This window comes from Prinia subflava, chromosome 1 (assembly GCF_021018805.1).
Source record: "Prinia subflava isolate CZ2003 ecotype Zambia chromosome 1, Cam_Psub_1.2, whole genome shotgun sequence".
In the NCBI taxonomy this organism is placed as follows: Eukaryota; Metazoa; Chordata; class Aves; order Passeriformes; family Cisticolidae; genus Prinia; species Prinia subflava.
In genome coordinates, this window is record NC_086247.1 from 36,881,096 (window position 1) to 36,904,414 (window position 23,319).

Here is a 23,319-nt window from a genome sequence, read left to right on the forward strand (position 1 = left end):
ATTTATGTGTTCTCAGGCAATACTGTTCAGGCATAACTTATCTCTGGAACAGAGACAAATACATGTTATTTTCATTGTCTTTTAAGACAGTTCAAATGGAATTTATTTGCCTTCCTCACTCAGCAAACTGGGTAAGAGGACTAGCTCTTTAAATGCTGTTGTTCCAGTTTTAGAGTAGAGGCTATAAAATGGGGGTGCTTCATTAAAATACCATAGCTGGCACCTCTCAGAGGCAGAGAAAAGGAATATTCACTGAGTAAGTAACACATTATAAATTATAATTGAGATTCAATTCTCCCAGGGAGAAGAGAAGGTAACTTGTCATTTGAAGTGTGAGTTTCTGAGAGTGGACCAGGAGTTTAGAGGGTATAATGATATCATTAAGAAATGCCCTTGCAAAGCAAGCAAAATTATACTGTGCTGTTTCTTGAAAACCACGGGAACTCTTTATTGTTCTGTCAGCAGCAGTTCAAAGAGCTGTGTGACCCCATTAACATTCATTCAGGCATGTATAACAAATTGGAGGGGGGAAGTTCTTGAATATTTAATTATATTTCGTGTGTTTGAAACCCTAACTGCTAGCTATAAGAGCTCAGCACCACAGAATACACACCTTGCACACCTGGTTTACCTCACAGCTTTATTTTTCTTTTAATATTTAGAGGAGAAAGCAGTATCAAAGGTAGAGAAACAGTTGGGAGGTTGAGAAGTGGAAAAAGTAGGTAGTGGCTAGCTGATTTGATGGCTGTGGTTGAACTGCTCTAGGATTCACAGTCCTTCTTCCATGAGCAGCAACTATTACAAGATGGTGAGAAAATTCTTTGAATACACCTATCCATGTCAGATAGGAATATGTGGGGTGATACCCAATAAACATAAGCTAGAATCTTGCAGGGAAACTGAGATGATCCCATTTTTGATCAAACTCAGCTTTTCTGGCCAAAGTATTTATTTATTTATTTGTGTGTGTGTGAGCGAAAAGTTGTCCCAAAAGCTCTTTCACACAGTGGCAAATGACTGCAGTCCCCATGCTGCAGTGATCATTGACTCAGCTTGAGCAAAGACAGTGGCCAGCAACACAAACTGAAGTTTGCCTGGTTGGTTTTGAATGCAAAGGTTAATCTTTTTTTTTTTTAGAGAGAATGATTGGTAGATACTGTCTCCAATGTTAGCAGGAAGCCCACTCACAGTGATTAATTAAGTCAGAAGCTTTATCTGTACAATTAATTAATTTCAGTTCCACTACAGATCCAGGAATCCTTATCTCTTTAGCACTGTCTCCTTGCAGCTTTCCTCACACTTAGCAATGAGATTGATAAACTATATGATAAAGGCAAGGACCCTCACAAGCAGTTTAATGCTGTCAGTGCTGTACCGAGGAGAAGTTGTTTCCTCAGAAGTCAATTCAGGTTCTCTGTATTTCTAAGTGACACCAAATAAAGTTAGGACTGTTATTGGGACTCTCCAGGAAACTTCACACAGAGGTTGGACCAGGAGCCTCTGTAGCTACTGCAGGTGTCCATTTACATAAACACTCCCATCAAGCCACAGAAAACCATTTCTTCCAGACCCTGGGCACATATGCTACTGAGCACACTTACTAATACAAAACTGCTTCTAAATTCTCTTGGAAAATAGAGGAATAAAATTTATCTTAACCTACAAGCCTAGGCAAGCTTGCATTCTATTTTCAATTTATTGAAATTTCTGCTGTTTTTCTCTGTAATTCTTACACACCAATCAAGTACTTTGCTTATCACATATATATTCATACTTTTGCCTTTCTTCTGAAAAATGTCAATCTAATGACCTTCTAAATGTATCTGCTATTTGAAGAATATTTGCATTGTAATTGTACTTGTGTTAGCTATGTTTTTTCTTAGCTGCATTTTTATTGCATATAGATTGGAGTTGGTCAGAAAGCCTCCTCTGAAATGGAAATTATTTTTATTACCCTTTGGCCTCACTTTAAACTGATTCCACTGCAAACAGTTTGTAACAGTGGGAGCATGCTGAGAGTGAAAATCAAAGTGTACATTCAAATAGTTTAATAGTCTAATATGTGTCTACCAGAAAGGGATGAAAAACACATCCTGAACTAATATAGGAAGTTTTGAATTACAAGGAAGTGGAACTACTGGATGAATTTCCACTGAAATGCTTTTTTTCCTCAGAAAATGCCCATTTGTTGAAACTAAAGCTTAGCGGAGGCAAGGGTAGAGATGAGAGCAGAAGAAAGTAGGCTGAATATTTCTCCCGGTGTTTCCAGCATTCCATGGAAGACTGTGGTGTTTGAGGTTGACATTTTTGCATCAAGAAACCCCTGCTATTCAGGAGTGCTTGTTTTGTTTTAAGGTCCCACACAGTTAAGAAGAGAAGTAAAAGTATTTGAGAACAAAACAGTTATTCAAGATCACTAGGCAACTGTTCTTATGGATGTACAAAATATCCCGAAAGTGCTCAGACACTGAGGGACATTTACTGCAAGCCTAGAAAACTCTCTTGAAGTGGAAAATCACTTTCTGCCATGGTTTGATAGGGGTGGAATTACAGCCTCCATCAAGGCAATGGTGAAAGTTCCATTCTTTGGGACTTCACCGCAAACTTAGTGAAAGCATTGTAGTCTCATTGCCATACAAATATGTATGACCATAGAAGGTTTGCAGAATTTATAAGTTCCTTTGTTGAGGAGGAAATCATAACAGATGAAGCTTTGAAGAAAACTCCTGCACCTGTGTGAGCTGAGCTGCTGGGTCTTGCAGCAGTCAGAGCCTGCAGGCGGTTCCATTGATGCAGCACGTCCTTGAAGGCATGTGCTAAAGACAGGGCTGCGAGCCAGAGCTGCAAGGGAGCAGCTGATCCTGTACTGCCACAGCTGTCTTCCCAGGAGATGGGAATTTCAGTTCTGCACTTGTTAGGGAAGCCTCCAGCACGAGGCTTCTCCTGGAGAGAGCCAAGCCCTTATCTACCTGTGCTCAGGGGATAATCTATGCCACCGTGTACAGTCATATCACAGTGATGACTCCTCCTGCTCTGACTGCCTCCATCTCCCCAGCCACATGCACTCCACATCTCAAAGGAAATTGCACCCATTCCAACTCTGTTGTCACATAGCTCTCACTGAACTGTCACTATTCCTCTGTCTTTCTGATCTGGTCTTGTACATGCAATCCATTTTATATTTTTGCATAATCACTGTGTAAATTTCTCACAGCAAGAAATTACCTGTAGTAAACACTCTCTTCAGGAAACATTCAGTCATCTCCCATGCTAAAAAGGAGAAAGCTTTTGGAATTGTAAAAGAAGTTAAACATATTACAGATGCATTATTCCTAAAATTTTTTGAAATTATGAAGGCCGGGGATAATGTAAATTAATGCAAGTACATTAGACCATAGGTGCATAGTTTATGAGAGAAGAAAACATTCAACATAAAACATGCTTACTTTATGCATGTTGGTGGGAATGTTTGAGCATGACTGGTGTTAGCTCTAGGCTACTTTTTTGCAATCTACCACTAAAAACCAGCTACTTTATGCTCATGGCAGACTTACTGAAAGACCCTTCCATATTTCCTTGCTGGGACTGAAAGAGTATTTTCTTCCTTTCTAATGCTTATCAGCAACTTGGTGAGATCTTTATTAAAATGTAATAACTGGCAGTAAAGAAGACTTTCCATTTAACATACGCAGCTTGTCCTTTACTTACAGCCAAAAGCTCCAAAGCATCCAACTGGTAAACATGGCAGAGCTGATAAATTCTACTAAGCAGCTAATTCCAGTTTTCAAGTGAAAAATGTGAGTTCTACAGCCTGCTGTCCTTTGCTTTTTCCTTATTCCAATCAACTCTCTAGAGATGATAGACACACAATGAACATAGGCCTTCTCTTGCAGAGAGCAAAGTCTGTTTATCTACCTCTTTTTTTTTTTTTTTAATTATTATTATAAAATTAGTCAATTCCTCTTCTCATCTCCTTTAATTTCAAAGGCTCCCTCACTGGCAGCTCAGAGAGTACTCACTCTACATATTCCAACAGCTGCTGGAGACAGATAGCGTGAGCATTTCTGGAAGGATTCAAACAGACCTTCTTTCAATGGATACTAAATGCTCATTGTTAGCTGTGGCTTCATGTTCAGCAGTCCAGAACAGGTTTTTAGCATGAAGCACATTCTGATACTGAGGGAAAAGGTAGCAAGGTAAACAGATTTGGGACCTTTTGAGGCAGCCTTTAATTTAAAAAAAAAAAAAAAAAAAAAAAAAAAAAAAAAAAAAAAAAAAAAAAAAGCTTTTTATGTGTACATATTGGAAATTATTTCATTCAACTACTTGTGCAAATATGTGATCTGATATCTCATATGAGCAGTGGACTTGAAATTAGGAAAGTTTGTTGCTGCATGTGTTTAGGTAATGAAATATCCAATTGCATCTTACAGCATGTGATAAATTCTGATCTTTAGGCATTTTCCAGTTGCTGAAGTTCAATCATTCTTACTGGAGGTGGTCTCTATTTCCTTCACAGAACAGGTTTAGGTAGGTCACCTTCTGTAGGTTAACCCATGTTGATATAGCTCATATTGCCTCTATGAATATAAGCTTGAGTTCCTAGCAGATCTCCTAGAGTTACTGGCAGGGACTCTTCTTTGGGAAGCTGCAACATGCTTTTTGGACACATGAACACACTGTGATTACAACATGGGAACATCCTGCTTTTATATGCTAAGGAAATCACTTGTCCTCTGGTAGGATACTACTAAAGGTACAGTTATCCATCTTCAAGGACCCAGCCTAGAATATCCCCTTTTCTTCAATTTCCCCATCCTGGGGAAGACAAGAACAAGGCTTTTGCAAAAATCCAAAACCTATGTATTTCCCTAATTTTTTTACAAGTCTTTAAATTCTGGACATAAATATGCAAAAAATGTCTTCAGGTAGGTTTCTTTCTAACAGGGGAAGGGAAAGAGGGACAGATTCTCAGCTGCCACAGATCACCATTTCTCTGCAGATGTGCACAGAACCACAGCCAGTTACACTGTCCCAGCACCTGGCCTCAGCTCTCTGCTCACTTCTATCAACAAGAAAAACTGAGGAGAAGTCAAACAATCGAATGAGCAACTTTTGAGTCTGCAGTCAGTCTCCCAGAGATAAACTGTTAAATCTACACTTTGGGGCTTTTTATACGAGGTGCTAAAGGTTTTTTGGCTTGCCTTTGTGCAAGCCAGTGGATACATGAACCTATTTATGGTTTTTCTTGTCACTGAGGATTTTATCTGTTCTGATTTCAGTAGGCAATGACAGAGGGCTTTGTCTTTCTATTAATATGACCTGTTACAAATACCAGTGGAGACATAATGGTATCATAGGATATTTATAGCACAGGCAGACTTAACCTTACATTACTGATTTCTACAGAAAGGCTGAGAATCCTCACTGACTCTAAATTTTCAAGTAGCAACAATGTTGAGTAAACAAACTCTGTGGAAAGAAGTGTTTTATCTTATACTCACTATGCCAGGCATCTTATACCCTGCATCCTTCACAGGACTCATAAAGAGTTCCACTGGAAGCACCTATTCAAAGACATCACATTTACCTCTGGTTTCAGAGTACAAATGCGTTTAAGCAAGGAAAGAAGAGTCAGTTCCTTGCTCCAGTGTCTGGGCTGGTGAAGGAGACATCGTTTTCAGTGCAGAGGGCTTGGTGAAGTCTCCAGATGCTCAAGGACTGCCTGGATTCTGTTCAGATGCCCAGTTTGACCATAACAAAAATTATGCCCATGAACCCAGGTCATGCTGACCTGAAATAGTGTTCCATTACTTCCACTTGATTTCAATCTTCAAAAGGCAAGAAATAATGACAATTAAGGCAGAAATCAAATGCTTCTTACCACTCATAATGAAATAGAATATTAAGTATTTTGATTCCCAGATTAAAATTATTGAAACGAACATACTTTCAGATAATTTTGGAAATATATTCCACTGTAATAATGCTGAAAATATCCTAAAAATACAGCATAGTTCCAGAAAAAAAGATTTTTAACTTGAAAACTTTTATCAGCTCCAAAGGCTCATATTTTTCAGTAAGATTTAGAAAAACAAGCATACAAAAATTTTACACCTTTGGCATAATATTGAACTGCATTTTTTCCTTCAAGATCTACATTCTCCTTCACTTTTGAGAAGTTTTTTTACATTATAGCTCTTCCTTCTGAAGCACAACATGAAAAATATTTAATTGTATAAGATAGTGTCGAGACAAGTAATTTGCTGCTATAATTTAACTGACATTAAGTTTCTTGATCCTACAAAATTACAGTAGGAGGAAATTTTTAAAAATACTTTTTAAATCTATTGCTCATGTTAAAGATCAAGCATCTTCATATAATTCTAAACAGGCTGAGTTTTCATAATCTGGCATCTTGTGCTAGATTTTAAAGTGGGATAATCTCCAATAATATCTAAACAAACCTGTTAGTTTGATTTTTCTGATTTCATCTAAACATTAACATTATTCTGTAGCATTAGCAAATGTACCTTTGACAATTTTCTAGGAGAATCTTATACAATTTTCCCTTATTTGAAGATTTTTGTTCAAAGGTTTTTATCTGCACCAGTATCTGATCAAAGTGTTCTTAAGTCAAATATCGTTGATTTCCTTTCATTTTCCTCTCATCACAGAATTATCAGCTTCAAATTTTTGCTGGATTATGATAAAATGAAGATAACTTAAAAGAACTATAGAAATTTAATGGCTCTCCTAATGTCCTTTGTTTGTCAAATCTTCTGTCAAGTTATTGCCAATGAAAATCTGGAGGCAAATTCTTGTTTGCAGATCTTGCTTGCTCGCTCTTGTTACTGCTGTTCAATGTAATGATTGTGAATTTTGAATCAAAGCTCTACTGAACCCTAAAGATCATCCCCACAGTGATTCATCATCGTCACAAACTAGGAATATGGTTTACTTCTTAAGAGTCAGTGTAATCACCTTTGAGTACACCTGCCTGTGACACAACTATCAGAGAAAGAAAGAATACAACCAGGAAATAACCATTCACCCTATTTCTTGTTTCAGTACCTTGAGACAGCCTTGGGGTAAGTTACCTGTCAGGTTAGGCAGTACTAGGTACTCTGGAGTGCAAACCTCATCTTCAGGTCAGTTTTGCATCCAGTTTGGTGATTTGTGTCATAAGCCACTCAGTTGGGTCTTGGTAGACCACAGCCTTCTGTCTTAGCTTTCACCAAAGAAATTGCAGGCAAGGTCAGACCTTCTGCTGTTTTAAAGGTTTTGGAAGATTTCTGGATGTTACTGAGAAGTTATTGCATTTCAATTCAGAGTACTAACTGGGGGAAATTTTAATTGCTTTGTGCATGCACATACACGAACTGCAGCACATAGCTCAGATGTTGGATAAGGCAGGAACAAAGAGTGTTCCTTTATACTCATTGGTATACCATAAAATCTAAAGTCCTGTCTGGAGGCCAACCAGCTACATCCTCAGAGCAGAAACCAACCAGCCTTAAATAAAAAAAATGTCTGGGCCTCACTGGACATGAGAGCTGTGTTCACTGTGACACTTCAGCCTTGGTTTCCAGGATTCTTAGAAACCCTTGAATGCAGTGGTCAGCTGTATTCACATGCTGTAAGCAAACACCCTGCTTACTGAGAAGCTACCATTTCTTACATGCTTCACCTGCACCACTATTGTAATGTACTTCTGACCTTTGCTATGAGACTCTGATGCTTCTACTCTGTTCTGCAAAGTGCCAAAGCTCAGCTCCTGGGTAACTTAAGCCACAATTAAATTTTGTCTACCATCATAAGAGAATTGTAAGCTCAGCATGACACATGAAGAACTGTAACTTTACAGAAAAAGGAAACAGAGGAAAAAACATGCTGTGAAAGGGAAAAGCTGTTCACATTAAAAGAATGAAGATTAGAAGTGAAAACCTGGAAAGTTACCAGCAAAATAGATTTATTTTAGACACATCTCTTTCCCCACCTTTCCATCCACCTGAAAATCTTGTGTTCAATGACTTAAAATTGAAGAGATCTGTAAGGTCTAGGGAGGAGTACAGCATGAACTCAAAGGATACCGTGACAATTGTCTTGTGCTAAAACAGCAGAGCTTGTTAATCAGAGATGGCTTAGGTACTACAAAGACGTGTCCCCACACTGCTGTGACATGATGAGAATTACCATACTGCACAAATACTTATTTAGCATCTGAACTGCTGCTGTTAAAAGTAGAGACATAAGGCTATTTTTAGGTCATGAAATAACGTAACTGAGATACGATGAACTGTCTGGTGTGACACAATATATAGAGAAATCCACACAGAGCAAGGAGTGCTATTGGGCAAAATGTGCATTCAGTAATGTGGTGATGTAACTCCCACTTCATCTTTCTAAGTATTTTACAGTGTCTGGAACTGAGCAGCCTATACAATAGCAATATATCAATTTCTGCAGCCAAATCTGCTAGATTTGAGTAGTGTTTGTTTTACAACTCAAGATGAATTAATATATGCACCTGTGTAATGCTTGTTGTCTGCACTTTAGTGGTAATGAATTGTAGCAGTGATTTGAAGGGGAAAAAAATGAAGGCAAATACAAAAACATTGAATTGCCAAAAGATTAATTGTCTGAAATCAATTTGAAAGTAAGAAAAAACACCAAATGCATAAATTATTAAATACTGTTTGTTGGGGTCTTTTAAGTAATTTTATATGTCAGAATGTGGTGGTCTGAGACACTGAATGAGAGTTTTAAAAAGTACAGGAAAATTGTTCTGCTATGGCATTAAAATTGCCATTACTTAGGGAGAGGATAAAGTTCCTGGCACAAATAGCAACACATGGGTTCAGCTCCAGGAGAAATTGTAAGAGAGAATTATTTTCCTTCCATCCACTTAATGAGACTTATATAGGACTTAATATAACCCAAAATCTCTTCACAGAAAGGAGGACTGAGATAACCATGTAATCTGCCTGTCTGAGGATTTGTACTTGCACAGTGCCTTAGCTACGAGAAAAAAACAAGGAACTGAAACAATCTTCTTTTTTCTCTGGATGTTATCATCCCATGGGAGCAGGACCTGACTTTTTCACTTTCAGTGACCTCCAATGTACCAACAATTTTTCTAAAGTATGTAGGTCTTGTCTGCATTTCAGCTGGATTTCACATAAATTTTACATTTGGATGTCATTAGTTCTTTTAAAATGATAATAGAACAAAGTCTCAATGATGGCAGTTCAACAGCAATGGTGACAGCAAAAAACCCCCCAAACTAAAAAGGTCTCACCATCATTGTATGCTAAATATGTGCTCTATAAGCATGAATGACTTGCTTCTGAAAATGGTGAAAAGGAATGCAGCATTCACGACTCCTACTACTCACAAAGCCTGTGGTTAGCTAAGTTTAGGACACGTTATCCGAATTTGTACTTTCAGAGAGAGTCATATTTTTTACTAATCCTGGAGAAGACAACAGTAAACTGAGTTTAAATAAGAAATTAAATGCACACGCATACTCAAGAAAGGCAGCCTCCTTGAATTGCACAGCACAGGATGTCAGGCTAATGACAGAATTATAAAATCAACTTTGGTAATCCCAGGCTTCAGTACTTCCAGTATTGTTTCCAGAAAATGCAAATAACCTGGAGGCAGACAACCTGGCAGTGCCATGGCCAGAAATCAGATGGGATGACGTCTGGACTGGCCTCTTACTGAATAGATGGAAAAGCAAAATATGGGCAGGCACAAGGAGGCTTTGCTAGAATTTGATTTACTTATGAATGTCACTTGGCTTTTTCTTCCTTCTGACTAGAAAGTTTTTTTGAACCACAGAATGTTATTCTGTATGAAGAGATTGTATCTGCAGGAGAAGATAAGGTATTGTCCTAAGGACTAATTGCACAGCTTGACTTCCTAATTTGTTAGAATAGATGAAAATTCCTCACAAAGGGGAACACAGGCTTAAAACTGCCAGCAGATTTTTCTACCTCATTTTTGAATAATAAAACAAAGCAGACACAATCATGATCTACTTGTAGATAATTTGCTAGTCAAAAAATTTAATGAACAAATTGTTCCTTCTGGTATATAACTTAAAATAGAAATGCATGCACCAGAGAGAATTTTTCTTGAGGTGTTTATGAAAATAGGATATCTGGTAAGTACTAAGCAAGAAAAAAAAATCATTACTTATGTCTCCTTTTAAATATGTAGCTCCATGAAAACGTGTGAGCAAGCTGGTATAAGATTGAAGTCATCCCTGCTTTGACCAGGGAGACAGACAAAGTGATGTCCAGCACTTCTTTCAACCTTCCAACCTTCCAACCTAAATAGTCCTTGGATTTGAGGGCATTTGAGTCAAATGTCCTCAAATAACAATGTTATGTAAAACTACCTCGCATTTAAAAGTCCATCTGAAGTCTAACACCACAGATGGGCCAGACTCTATAGTGGAAGGGGCTGAAGTCCTCTCTGAGCACCACAGTTTATCCTCAGGCTGCTCCCTCCTCAGGTTGGCCCATCAGATCCTAGCTGCCTTGTCCTCACTTTCTACCTGACCCCACAAGAGCACGTGGTTTTGGCTTGCTGCAGTTTATCTGCAAGCACCAGGTCGACGTGCAGCCCCTAAACAGTCCGAAGCATAAAGTAACAGATCCTGTGTGACAAATGAAGGCAGTCAGAATGAGGGCACAACAGGAGCCTGTCCTCCCTCTTCCTCATTTCCATCCAACCCAAATGCATCCCCTGAACACAACACAGCACTTCCATCTGCTGAGGGATCTGCTCTCATCTCCTGTTACCCTCTCTCTGCATGCACACGTGCTTGCATGTGTACTGCACACTCCAGAAGGCAGACACTGCTGGATTCTAATCCTCACCAAATTCTCTGATGGATTAAACCTCAAATCTCTAACCCTCCTTCTTAATGCTGTGATAAGTAATGCAGATACTGGCTACATTGATTTACAGCTGAAATAAATGTGTAAGACAGACAAAATGAGATGTCTGAAAATCAATCTATGCTGCAAGTGGATGGAACTTTAAAGCTTTCTGGATTTTCTCCTCCTTTCACTTTGCTCAGTGCCTGATGAAGCAAAAATCACTGTTTGTAGCAATAAAAGTTGCAGGTACATGTGTTATCCTCCACCTACCTGTAACCCCTCAATAGCCAGTTTGAGGATAGACGGTGTGAGCTTGGAGGCTTGCTTGAAGGAGAAGTTGCTCCAGTCTATAATTAAAATGAAGCCATTTATCTGAAGCTCCTGATCTTCAATGAGCACTTCCAAGGAAAGTAGAATAGCCCGAAGGATATCAATAAAGGAATTCCTAAAGCAAAAGAAAAAAAAAAGAAAAAAAAAAAAAAAAAAAAGAAGAAAAAAAAAATCAATGGTTGCAGTAATCTTCAAATCTCAAGACATTCAGTTTTGCTGTGGGTGGGGCATGAGTGAGAGACAGGGATTTATTCTGGTAGAATTACCTAGAAAAAGAGTTGTTTCAGAGGTGTCTTTAAAGAGCTCCTGCTCCAAAACTGCTTGATGTGATAAATCCTGCTCACTGATGGATAAAATAAACTCTGAATGAGATCTCCTCAATTTTGCTAGCAGTTCTTACAATAGATTTTAGCAAAGCTACATTGGGAAACTATTTGTCTGTGCTGAAATGAAACAATTTCAAGCTATCAATATAAGTCCTTGCACATTTGGATATACTTTATCAGTTTGCTTCCCTTTTTCTTACCAGTTTTTTATTTCCCTTATTTTCAGAAAAGGAAATAAATCAGGACAATAGTAATATAAAAGATATCATTACAACCAGGTTCTGTGCCTTCCTGCTTGAGTGTAGGGAACGATCCAAGGCTTTACACAATAAAGTTTGACAGTTGCCTTATTTTTGCAAACCAAATGCAACATGAAAAATGGCTACGTCCTCTCAAAATGAGAACTCTTTATTAATTATCAGCTTCAATAGGCTGGCCACAAGGCTTCCCTCAGCTCTGGGAGAGTAACTAAAAACCTTGGAGGGCCTGAAGCATATAACAAGTAAAAGAGAAAAAAAATGCTGAAAGGAAAGAAAATGTTTTCTTTAATGTGAAAGTCTGCACTGGGAAGCCCGGGCTGCTTACTACTTCCGTTTTCTCACTACTTCCATTTCACAAAAGTAAGCCTTGGACACCTTGATGACTAGTCCCTACTTTTACCAAAGTTGTATTAGGTGCTCTCCTCATCTGTCCTTCATATTAAGATGATTTAGAAACAATACATTCTATTAGGGAGAAACAAGCAATGAAAGCTTCACAAAGTGCAGCTTAACCTTGTGTAAAATGAAATTGTAATATACTGCTAGTGCAATCTGCTTTACCTCAGTATAATTCTCAAGTTTTCATGAGGTCTGAGGTCTTTTACAGGGCAGATTCATACCGTGTTCTCCTGTGGAGATTTTAATTTAGTTCTTTTCTGCTGTTTTCATTAATTTAAAACAAATCCTCCCAAAATTTCAAGAGCATTGTTTCAAATTCTGCCTGAGAGAAAAAAGGTATGTGCTGTCAAAACAAATTTCTCTACCATCGACCTCTACCCCTGAATGGCATCAACACATGGTAAATTTCTATTAAAATAAAGGGTGAAGTGTTCTCTGATTCTTTCTCTTTTCTCTCAGCAGGTTTTGAGCGGAAATGTACGTTCCATCTCTAAAGACCTGATCCCTTGGAAAAGCTGCTTCTTCACTCTGCCTTTCTGCAAAAGTTAGAAGCTTCTCTGAAGTATAATTTCTGGGGCAATAAATTTACCTTAAAGATACCTAATATTGTTCTTGTGGCATACCAAGTCACCTCTCCCTCATTTACTGTTAAAGGACAACCCTGACCTTTTCAAATCCTGTAGGGAAGCTCTGCTAAACAGCTAAAATGAAGGAGTACTCCAGGTGAAGGCATATTGATTGGACTGGCAATTGACATGTACTTTTAGTCTAAATTTATTTTGAAAACTTGTGATTTACTACTTACTGCTTAGCTGAAATGGGTGATGACTTTTGAGCAGCAGCATCAGATGACCACACTTCCAATGGCGAAAAAACTGAAATATGCCCTGTCCTAGGGTGACTTTATGTCACTTGTATCTCCAGTTGTCTGTTGTGTTTAAGCTGTTTTCTCTTTATGTTATTAAGTTCTGCACTTTTAAGCCTGGTTCCAAGAGTGAAGGGGGGGAAGAGAAGCACCCAGTTTGTTTTCAGAAACTGCACTTTCTCCCACACATTCTCTCTCTCGGACTGTCTGCAGCACGGACAGTGGGAGAGAGCTCTCCTTTGCAGTTAGTTTTTTTAGCTAGCTGAGGCAGAGAAGTTCCCCAGACTGTGGCTTTTCTTTTCCTTGGAACTGATCAGCCTGCTGTGGACTGAAAACCCAAAAAAACACAGGGCTGGAGCACAGCATTTTCCAGTGCAGGAGGGACTGATAAGAGACTGAGCAAGCCGAGCTACAGCCCACAACAAGGACCTTCGGAATTTGCCATCTCTTCAGAACAGTGAGAGGTTCCATTGTTTAATATCATTATTTTTTTTTATGCTTGTGAATACTTTACTTGTTAAAAAAACTTTTTTTTTCCACTTTTCTCCAAGAAAAAAATTTCCTGAACCAGCTGGGGGAGGGACCCCTTGAATTTGCTTTATAAGCAGAGCTCTTTGGAAGTTTTCTTCCAAATTTTCCCTAAACCAGAACATACCCCTAGATCATATCTACTTACTATACCCTATACCTCCCCAGTATCCTCCTTCAGAGTGGTCAGCCTTCCACAGAACTGCCCCATGGAAGCTCCCAGACATATGCAGTGGCTCCAAAAGCATCTTCACATACATGCCAACCTTCCTTGCACTCTTGTAGGCATCAAGTCAAAATTGTATCTTTGACTACACTGGGGAAGATGGAATAACCACGACCTTAATCCCACAGTAGCAAAACTTGGAATGAACTGAATGATTTTTATCAACAAAGGTGTGAAAATATGGCCACATGGTGACAAATGAAGGTTTCATCCTTCATTTGTGGGAAGAAGTTTTCTTAAGAGTACATTCAAACTTATATTCATGATCCTGCTGGCACTGATAATTTTAAAGTTTGTGTAATGATTCTAGTGGGGTTGCCTGCAAATGGTGGATACAAGACATCTTCTGTAATCCACCCAAACTCTAAATGACAATGGATATATTTCAGTGCAAAGTCTTCCCCTCGGAGCCTGTGCTGAGGAATTTCAGTCTTTGAGTGTCCACTCAAATATATTGCCAATTTATGAAGTAATTGCTCTCCTGTACTTTCCTGTACTTTCAGTAGAAATTATTTACCTGGGAGATATAGCACTCAATTTCCTTAATTTGCAACTAATCTGGCTGTCCCTGCCTATGTCCCTCCCTCTTTATGTATTTGCATTTTGAAGACATGGTGTAGGACATAATTCAGAATGAACACAAAGACGTTTTTCTGATGAGTACAGGGAGACATGAAAGCAGCACACCAGTCCTCCAGGTGGGTTGTTTGCAGACACACTGTTCTGTGAATACAGAGCCTGGATAGAAATCAGACAGAGTGCCACTTGAGGTTGAAGCCCTCTGCTCTCTAGTCTTGGGACTTTGAGACAAATCATTCAGCTGTGTGACTGATTTGCATCCAAATAATTTTCTATGCATGAGCACAGAACCACTTTTTATTAGTCCACCTCTTTTGTTCCTTTGCTTAATGTGCCCTTCCCCTCCTCTAACCCCCCTCCTCACCAGATTAACCCTTACACAGGAGAAAAAAAAAAAGAAATAAATTACAATTACACAAAGGGAAATGTGTAAGGTCCTGCAAGGATTCAGCATGGGGCCTACTGAAGTGAGCCACTAATGAGTTACAAAAGATTTGCACAAGCCCCAGGAAGAGAAAAAGGAGGAGGGAGAGAGTGTGCCTATCTGCCTTGGCTGAATGGAAAGGTACCACAAAAGAGGCTCTTCAAATACCCTTTGGAAAATGGGAAGTTAGCCCAACATAAGCTAGTGGTAAAGAACAATAATGTAACGCAAGAAATGTAAATGGTTTAGCTGAGGGATTTGGTGGGCAGATTAGCCAAAGGCATAACATGAAAATAAATAATAAGAAATTACTTAATTATAAGAGGGGTAAGCAGGCTGTGAGAGAACCAGAAGGCTCAGTGGAGTACCAGGGTGCAATGGGAACAATTAAAGGGGATAAAGACATTGCAAGGAAATTAAATGATCTATTTGCATGTATATGCCACCAGTCATTTTGAAGAGATCCGTGGATAACAAAGATGAGGGACTGTTGGAAAATAAGAGGTCAACTAAGACATACTGAAAGAAAGTGATACATTTTGGAGAAGACAGCATCAGTAAAGGCTTTTGACATTACTCTTTCTGAATAACTAAGCACAGGCTCTGTTTCAGGCATGCTAGTGAAATTATTTGGATTATTCAGATAGTTAAAAGTACAAATGGACAGAAGTACTGGCAGCTGAAACCATTAAGATTGTCTGGTAGTAAGCAAAAACGAACTGTCACAACAAATCCTGACTGTCCCACAAGACAGCAGACTAAAAAATCTTGGACCAGTGCTTCAATCTTGGCAGTTGCAGATAATTCAGCTTAACATCCCTAAATTAATATGTAGTAAGAGCCTCTCTCCTCTAATACTAAAAGGTGGCCAAAGCTCTATAACTTTTGGCAAGCTGCAAATATGGAATAGATACAGATCAAGTAAGAGACCACACCTTGCTTTGTTCTCTCCATGCACAAAAAATCACCGAGAGCAAAAATGCATATTTAGCTTCTAAGTGGGGAGAGCTGACACTGCCCTGTTAGGAGGATTCCCACTGGGAGTAAAAAACAGAAGAGGAAGCAGAAAGAAGAACCAGAAACATATCTTCAGGTTGCCCCAAATTATTTGAGCTAATCCAAGTTCAAGAAGCTGGCTGCATCTCAAATCCTATGTTCAGTTTTGGGTCCCTCACTACAAGAAGGACACTGAGGTGTGGAGCAGGTCTATGGAAGGGCAATGGAGCTGGTGAAGTGTCTGGAGCACAAGTCTTGTGAGGAGTGGCTGAAGGAGCTGAAGGTGTTTAGCCTGGAGAAAAGAAGGCTCATGGGAGCTTCCCTCTCTCCAGCTACCTGAAATGAGGTGTCAAGGTGGGGTCGGTCTCTTCTCTCAGGTAACAAGTGACAGGACAAGAGGAAAGGGCCTTAATTTATTCTGGAAGAAGTTTAGATAGTAAAAGCTTTTTCACTGAAAGGGTTGCCCTGGAGACATGTGAAGACGTGTAGGTGTGGCATGAAGGGGCAGGTTTTATTGGTGGACTGGGCAGAGCTGGCTTCACAGTTGGACTCAATGATCTTAAAGGACTTTTCCAGCCTAAATGAGTCCATGATTCTGTGAAAAGCTTAGAAAGAGAGACATGAGCAACACAGCAGATCCATACAGGGGGACAAGAAGAACCCAGGAAGGCACATTTTTAATTGTTCCCAAACATAGCCAAGATATATCATTCATAAAATATGAATAAAACAAAGCCCCTGGAGTCCAGTCAACAGTGGGCTTTGAAAAGGTGCTCACAAATCATAATAAGTCATTTATTTCATCAGATTAAATTCTCCTTTCTGCTCATGAAGTATTGATAACAATGCTCCCAACTTCTATTATTGTATTCTTGGAAAACATCTGTGTATTTTTAATGTGCATATTTATTTTAGAAAATTAAACCTCACCCCTACTGAAATCAGTACTGGAAATTACTAACACACAGTCCTTAAGGATTCATGTCTTGATTCAAACTCATGGGTAACTACCGTGCCTCTCTGGCATCAGAGGGAAATGGCAGTCACTCTAGCTGCTGCAAGACCTGATCTTCACAGCTTCTTCCTCACTTCTGGTGAGGAAAGGTCTCTCATATGAACCATGCACAATGCAGGGTAGCCCTTGACTAAAGAATAATCAGGAAGAAGTTCAAAATGAAGAATCACAAATGAATATGGTGACTCACTTGACTAATCCTGCACTAGAGAAGATGAACAGTCAAACAGAGGAGCTCACAGCTGAGTCATGCACTGAAAAAGGCTTGTCTCCTCTGTCTGAGGTCTGAAAAGCAGATATTTGTGCAGAAATTAGCAAAGTTTGCCTGCAATTCACAGAGGAAAGGGTTGCATTAGCAGCAAATGCTCACAAAGAATATTTTGGCCTGCTGTCAGTAACTTTCTTCATAGAACAATTCAAAGCCATATAAACTTGCTAGCTGCAAGAAATATTAATAATTCACTGACATGCAAACTGGAAAAATTATTACACAATATAAGGCTATTTTTTTATATTTTGTATATAACACCAAACCCTTCTTTGTCATGCCCAAGCTAAATTGCATACTTTCTTTTTTATTATTATTTCTCTGTCAAAACAGAATACATGCACAGGAAACTCCTACTGAGTAAAACATGGGTTGCATTAAGTTAATGTCAGAGCTCCAAATAAATTCTTCTGTCGCATCCAGTGTAGCTATCTTTGGTTGTTCCAGTATGTCAGCTTCAAACAAGCATCTCTCCTGTTTTGTAACAAAAAGATAGCAAGTTTTTCCCCACAGCATCTATGTCATTCTATAAATAAAAATCACAAGTAACTTTACATCCACGACAACAGACTGGATAGATAGGTGCACTGTTTTTTTCTTCAGAAGTGCTTAGTCCAGCAATGTGTTGGATACAAAGAATAGCATAGACTAAGCTGAGACCTGAACTGTATTTCACATTTCTAATGTTAGAAATGCATGGCTTAGTTTATAACTGAATGAAAGTCATTCACACACAGATATCTGGCTGGCTTTGAATTCCTGCTTAGAGTGAGCTGGAAGCCTCTGCCACAGCCACTGAAGAGGAAATGTACAAGTCTGAGAAAAAAAAAATTGCATTTTTTTTATCATGCAAAAATCACCTCTCAGTGACTTCCCTGAAAATATAAAAATTTTCCCTTGTTATGTTTCTGCTAGAGGTTCTTGTCCATAAAAGTGTTATGAGGTATTTTTGCCATCACTTTCCACTTCAGTTGGACTCCATAGCAACCAGCAGCCCACGAATTACATGCTCTGCATTCAAGTCTGTGCTACAAACCTCCTCCTACATGCACTCATTCATACTGTGGGCACCCTTTCCAAATGAATACTTTGTCCCTGATGTTCATGTGACTGAGCAAGGACCCTTTCTTACATGTAATTTGGCTGACAAACAGGGACCTTCACAGACCCTGGGTTTTGGGAGGGGTACTTCTGCTGGTGGAGCTCTTCAGACACATGATAGAACTGGCTTCCACAGAGCTGGCATCTGTTTTTCCCTTTGCCTCAGCCCACAGAAGTGTCACAACATTTAGCAGGGGATCAGTCCAAGATAAAGCACAGAACTGTTACACTCTGGAGAGTTCAAAAAAATCCCTCCCAGAGCTCTCCAGAAACTTGATCCCAAACAGAGCAGGCAACCTATCACAGCACAAGTTCTCTTTGACTGTTCCTCAGGAGTTCTTGTGGATGCAGCTGGGCTTGGCTGGCCTCCCATGAGCAGTGTACAACTCTGCTCAGCAGCATGCTGCTGACAGAAAAGGCCAGAATTCAATCTCGGGTGCAATAGGACTGTCACTCTGGCTGTGCGTTTGATTTATTCCTTTAGGAATTAAGTATTTCTGAGATACACATTGGTGATTTTCTCACCTTTATAGTACCCAGGGCCATGTCATGCTTGCACATTGTGTAAATTTCTCCGTTGAGAAGGAATAAATGACAATCACAGGTAGTGTGTTATGATATTGTGGAAATTATTAAACGCCCTATACTACAGCCCCTAAGTGCAATCAATAAATCAGTTTGACAGAGCCACTGCTGTAATTTGCCTGGCTATTCCCAAAGGCAGTGTCCCCTGTGAGGAGCATGGGGAAGATGGGTAAAGAGCTCATTCCAGCATGAGCAGAGCCAGGGAGTCCATGGAGGTTTCAGGTTAGTGCCCTCCACTGTTAGGAATTTAGGAGATGTCATGTGGTAACACACAGATCAGGATCCCGTTTAGGAGGTAGTTTTTAATCTCCTATGGTGATCTCACCAATTTTGTGATGGTTTCCTCAAAGCACAGCTGTAGCAATAATGAACAAAACAAATAGCTGGTACATGAATGGCTATGGCTAGAAGCACGAGGATTGATGATCTCTGTTGTTTATTTTACTCTGTGTGATTGCATAGCCTTTTCTTATTCCCTCTTGGCACTGAAATCCATCCTTGCATCACACTATCTATTTGCTCAATTTCTTGCACCATTGCATTTCACAAGTTAATTTTTCATTACAGAATGGGAAGGGATTTTCTTTTGAACATTATGAGGCTACTGTTTGATGGCTGAAAGCAATTATACAGCTCCTTTGCTTTGTTATTGGAAGGTACAAATGGCACCACTGATTCAGTTTCCCTGATATCATGTTTCCTCTGTGTGATTCTACTGTGTCCCCTCTAGTTATATCTCCTCTGCATCTTCAAAATCTTCCCACCTGAAATAGCCTGGAGCTTTTTGTCCTCTCCTGATGCAGTCACCTCACTTGTTCATAACACTAACGAATTCCTTTCATTGTCTTTTTCTTTGGACAGATAGTTATATTTTTTACATACCCTTCTTTTTGAAATAATACAGTGTAAAGTGAATTTCATATTCAAGGTGAGTTTGGAATATCAGCATGCATAAAAGAATTGGTTATCTTTGCCTATTTGTTCTCCATCTCATTTTTAATGCAGCCTAACACTTCATTAACTTTTCTGGCCACCACTGCACATTAAGTACTCTTTTTAATTATGCTGTCCATAACAACACAATGCCTTTCTTAAAAGGTTAAAAGTGATTGAAAATCCAGATAAAAGTGATAGAGTTAAGAAAGGGTGAAGAATCTCCATATCAGATGTGGCCAAATATTGAAATCCAATATTTTCTTGGACTTCTTTACACAATAATGCTGCTTTTCTAGGTCGTTCTAGAGTTTTCCACAGTGTTTGCTAATCTTCACTACCCTACATTACTTTTGATTTATTTTTTGTCCCACCACCATTTACCTCACCTGTCAGCCAAAACAATATTACTACTGGGCATTATAATAACATAATTTTGCCACTTGCAAATCCTGCTTTCTTTCTAAAGTATCAGGACCCTTTTTATTTGCAAAATGAAACTTCAGCTGTATTTAAAAAAAAATTAATAAAATGTTCACAGGAAGATCTTTTATTACCCAACCAAATGGCATACTTACATATTTTACCTTAAAGAATTCCAAGAAAATTATCTAATTGTCCTTTTGCTTACAATCAGTCACTCTTACATCAGACTTCAATGATGACAAGATCAAATAGTAAAGTTAAATTCAAATAACTGCTCACCAATGCACATATTTTGAGAGTGCTGTTTAGAATGACAAAAGTCATATTATTGTTAGTGGACATTCAAATAGCACCTGGTTACTCAGTCCAGAAAGCCTTGAAAAATGTATCTCTTGAGAGATACTGGGTAAGAGGTTACCAAGACATGACAAGAAGTGGCAGAAAGTAGAAATGCAAGTATATATTAGTAAACACCTAAACTGGCTGTTAAATCAGGCCAAGATCAGGTCAGAAGATCAAAGCCTAGGTACTTTGGCTTATGTCTGTACCTAAATATGGGCAGTGAAAGCAGCAGATATTAGAAATATGTACAAAACTCATGCCAATCACAATAAGGTTTATAATTTGTTTTAGCTGGAGCCCCTCAGGGCACATAAAGGACAGACATGAAAATATTCTAATAATGTCTTATAAATAAATGAAAAATTGTGTCAAGTATTATATATCATAGAGGTTTCCCACTGGAACAATAAGCAACTTTGATATAGCTGACAAGATGGAGGAACTTGATATTATTGATCTAGAAATAATCACTGGGGAACTCAAAACAGATGCAATAAAGATTCATAAGACATCAATCTAGAAAAAATTAACTGCATGTCTCTACAGAAACAATGTTGAAAACTTGTTATAATGATTCAAGTGAACAGGAGAGAAGGACCAGGAAAAAAAAAACCAAAACAGCCTAGATTTATATAATAAAGACTGATAAAAGTATATAGAATCATGGTGCTGCCAGCCACAAAGAAACCACTTTGCACAGTTATGCTGAAAAGGATATGTAGTGCCATGAAGCTCAAGAAAAATGAGCATTTTCACCCTAGCTGCTTTTGAGTGGATCATATTTCACACAACTTCATTGACAAAAGTGAAGGAATGAATAGAAAAATCATTCCCCCCTAAAAAGCAGATTTATTTTTTTCTCCACAGAAAGAGTAAATAAGTCACTTCTGTAGAAGACTGTACAGAAACTTTAGCAAGATAAAAATAGGTTGTGATCCAACCAGCAATGAAGAGTCTGATGACATGTCACCAGTGAAATTTAAAAAAGGTATGTCTTTTTACTCACATTCTCCAAGTTTACCCCAGAGTTCATTGGGTATCCAATCTCTTTGTGGACTACAGCTGACAGAATTGCTCTGGGAGGTCTGGGTTCCAAGGAAACATGACTCCCCAGTATGTCAATCCACAAAATATGATAACTGAGTGAATTTTATAAGTAGCTGGTAGAAAATGAAAATGATGGAATGACACCATCAGTCTCAACCATACAATGTTGCAGTAGAAACCTTAGGAATGCAATTCTGTAGGCAGCATTACTGACCACCACTGTAACATCTCCAGAAAATGTGACAATTGCTCTTTTTGGAGAGGAATTACTGAATGCAGAAACCAAATATCACCAGTGTTGTTCCATGTGGTATTACAAGCCTTTCATTAAGGGTATTTTTGTTTAGTGGCAACAATGGAGCAAACCTAAAACCTAACTAAAGCTACAAATCATTTTCCGTGGATTTTACTACTATTTAGGCAGAATTGGTTGGGTTTTAAGAAATAAAAAATGTTGAGATCCTGAGATGGCTACAACCACCTGATGCTGAGGAATGAGGATGTACAAGGTTCCTTTGAAAAAAATAGTCCTTTGGAATGGGGTTTTGAGGGTGTTTGTTTGGCCTTCAGGTTGCAAATTACAGTTTTCTGAGAGAATTGAAGGACAAAGGGAAAAGATGTGAGCCTAGAATAACTCCTCTGAAATTTTTCCAAAGCAGCAATTTGAACAAATTAATGTTACTGGCCCAGCTCATTTAGAAATACAACAGTGCTGAGGCTGGCCTTCTCAAAGCAGATGACAGAATTATGGAACAAAAATCTTAAAGTTCAGGCTGCAATTTGAAAATTAGAAACTGCCAGGGTCACAACTGTTTTCAAAATGTCTTTGTGCAGGATCAATGGACAAAATAAGCTAAAATCGATTTTTAAAGTATGATTTTAGATAAACACAAAAGGGAAATTTAAACTTATTTTAAAACCATAAGACCAGTATTCATAATTTTTGAGTACTTCAATTTATGTGAATGCAGAGGTTTAGTACATTACTTCTCCATTATTAAAAAAAAAAAAAAAAGAAAAAAGAAAAAAAAAGAGAAAAAAGATCTGTCAATCTACCTGAAAAAAATCAATGCCTTACCTATAGTTCAGTATCTGGATTTGAAACCTTAAATTTCTGAAAGAAACTCTGCCTTTTGGCTAAGATTTTTAATTCTGTGATCTAGCAGCAGGAAGGATTTTTCTTGAATGGGATGGGGTAGACCTTGGTGTAGCATACCAGCAGCAATAGTGGGTAGTAACTGCTTAAATTGAGATCCTAAACGGAGCAGAAATAGAATTGTGGAGCCTCGTATTGGATGTATGGAAATGGAGAAAAGAAGCCCAGCCTGATATCCTCATTCCCCTGAAGCCAGGGCAGTTTTATGGTACATGCCAGCAATGTCCAGTAGGGTACAGATGAGTGTTGCAGGGGCAGTGTAGTCTTTGCCTTGGAATAAGAATATTATATAATTATTTTGGGGAGAGCATCAAATTTTCTTGGGAATTTCCAGTGAAAAAACAATCTAAGTGGTTTGTAAACTATTAAAGGGAGATTAGCTGAGAAGAGGATTTCATATGAAGTGTTAAAAATTCTGAAATAAAAGTTTCATTAATTTCTTATTAAAGAAGTTATCAGCAACCTCCTAAATTACTCTGACCTCTAAACAGTAGAGTATATTTATATGAGTGGAGATTTAGTCTCTTCTTTCTGGCAACTGCTGTTTCTGGTTTGCTGTTTCTAGGGGAAAAGGGTGCATTTCAAGTTTCTAAACAACTGGAAACTGTTAAATGAGAA

At 38.6% G+C, this 23,319-nt stretch overlaps 1 protein-coding gene across 1 annotated transcript in view; it reads right to left on the reverse strand.

The window, feature by feature from the left end:
* The window catches only part of CLVS1 (clavesin 1), an 89,534-nt gene that overhangs the window by 54,352 nt on the left and 11,863 nt on the right, over nucleotides 1-23,319 (reverse strand). The window contains exon 2 of the mRNA XM_063393462.1: nucleotides 11,166-11,340. Coding sequence (XP_063249532.1) covers nucleotides 11,166-11,340 — 175 coding nt within the window. The remainder of the gene's footprint in view (nucleotides 1-11,165; nucleotides 11,341-23,319) is intronic.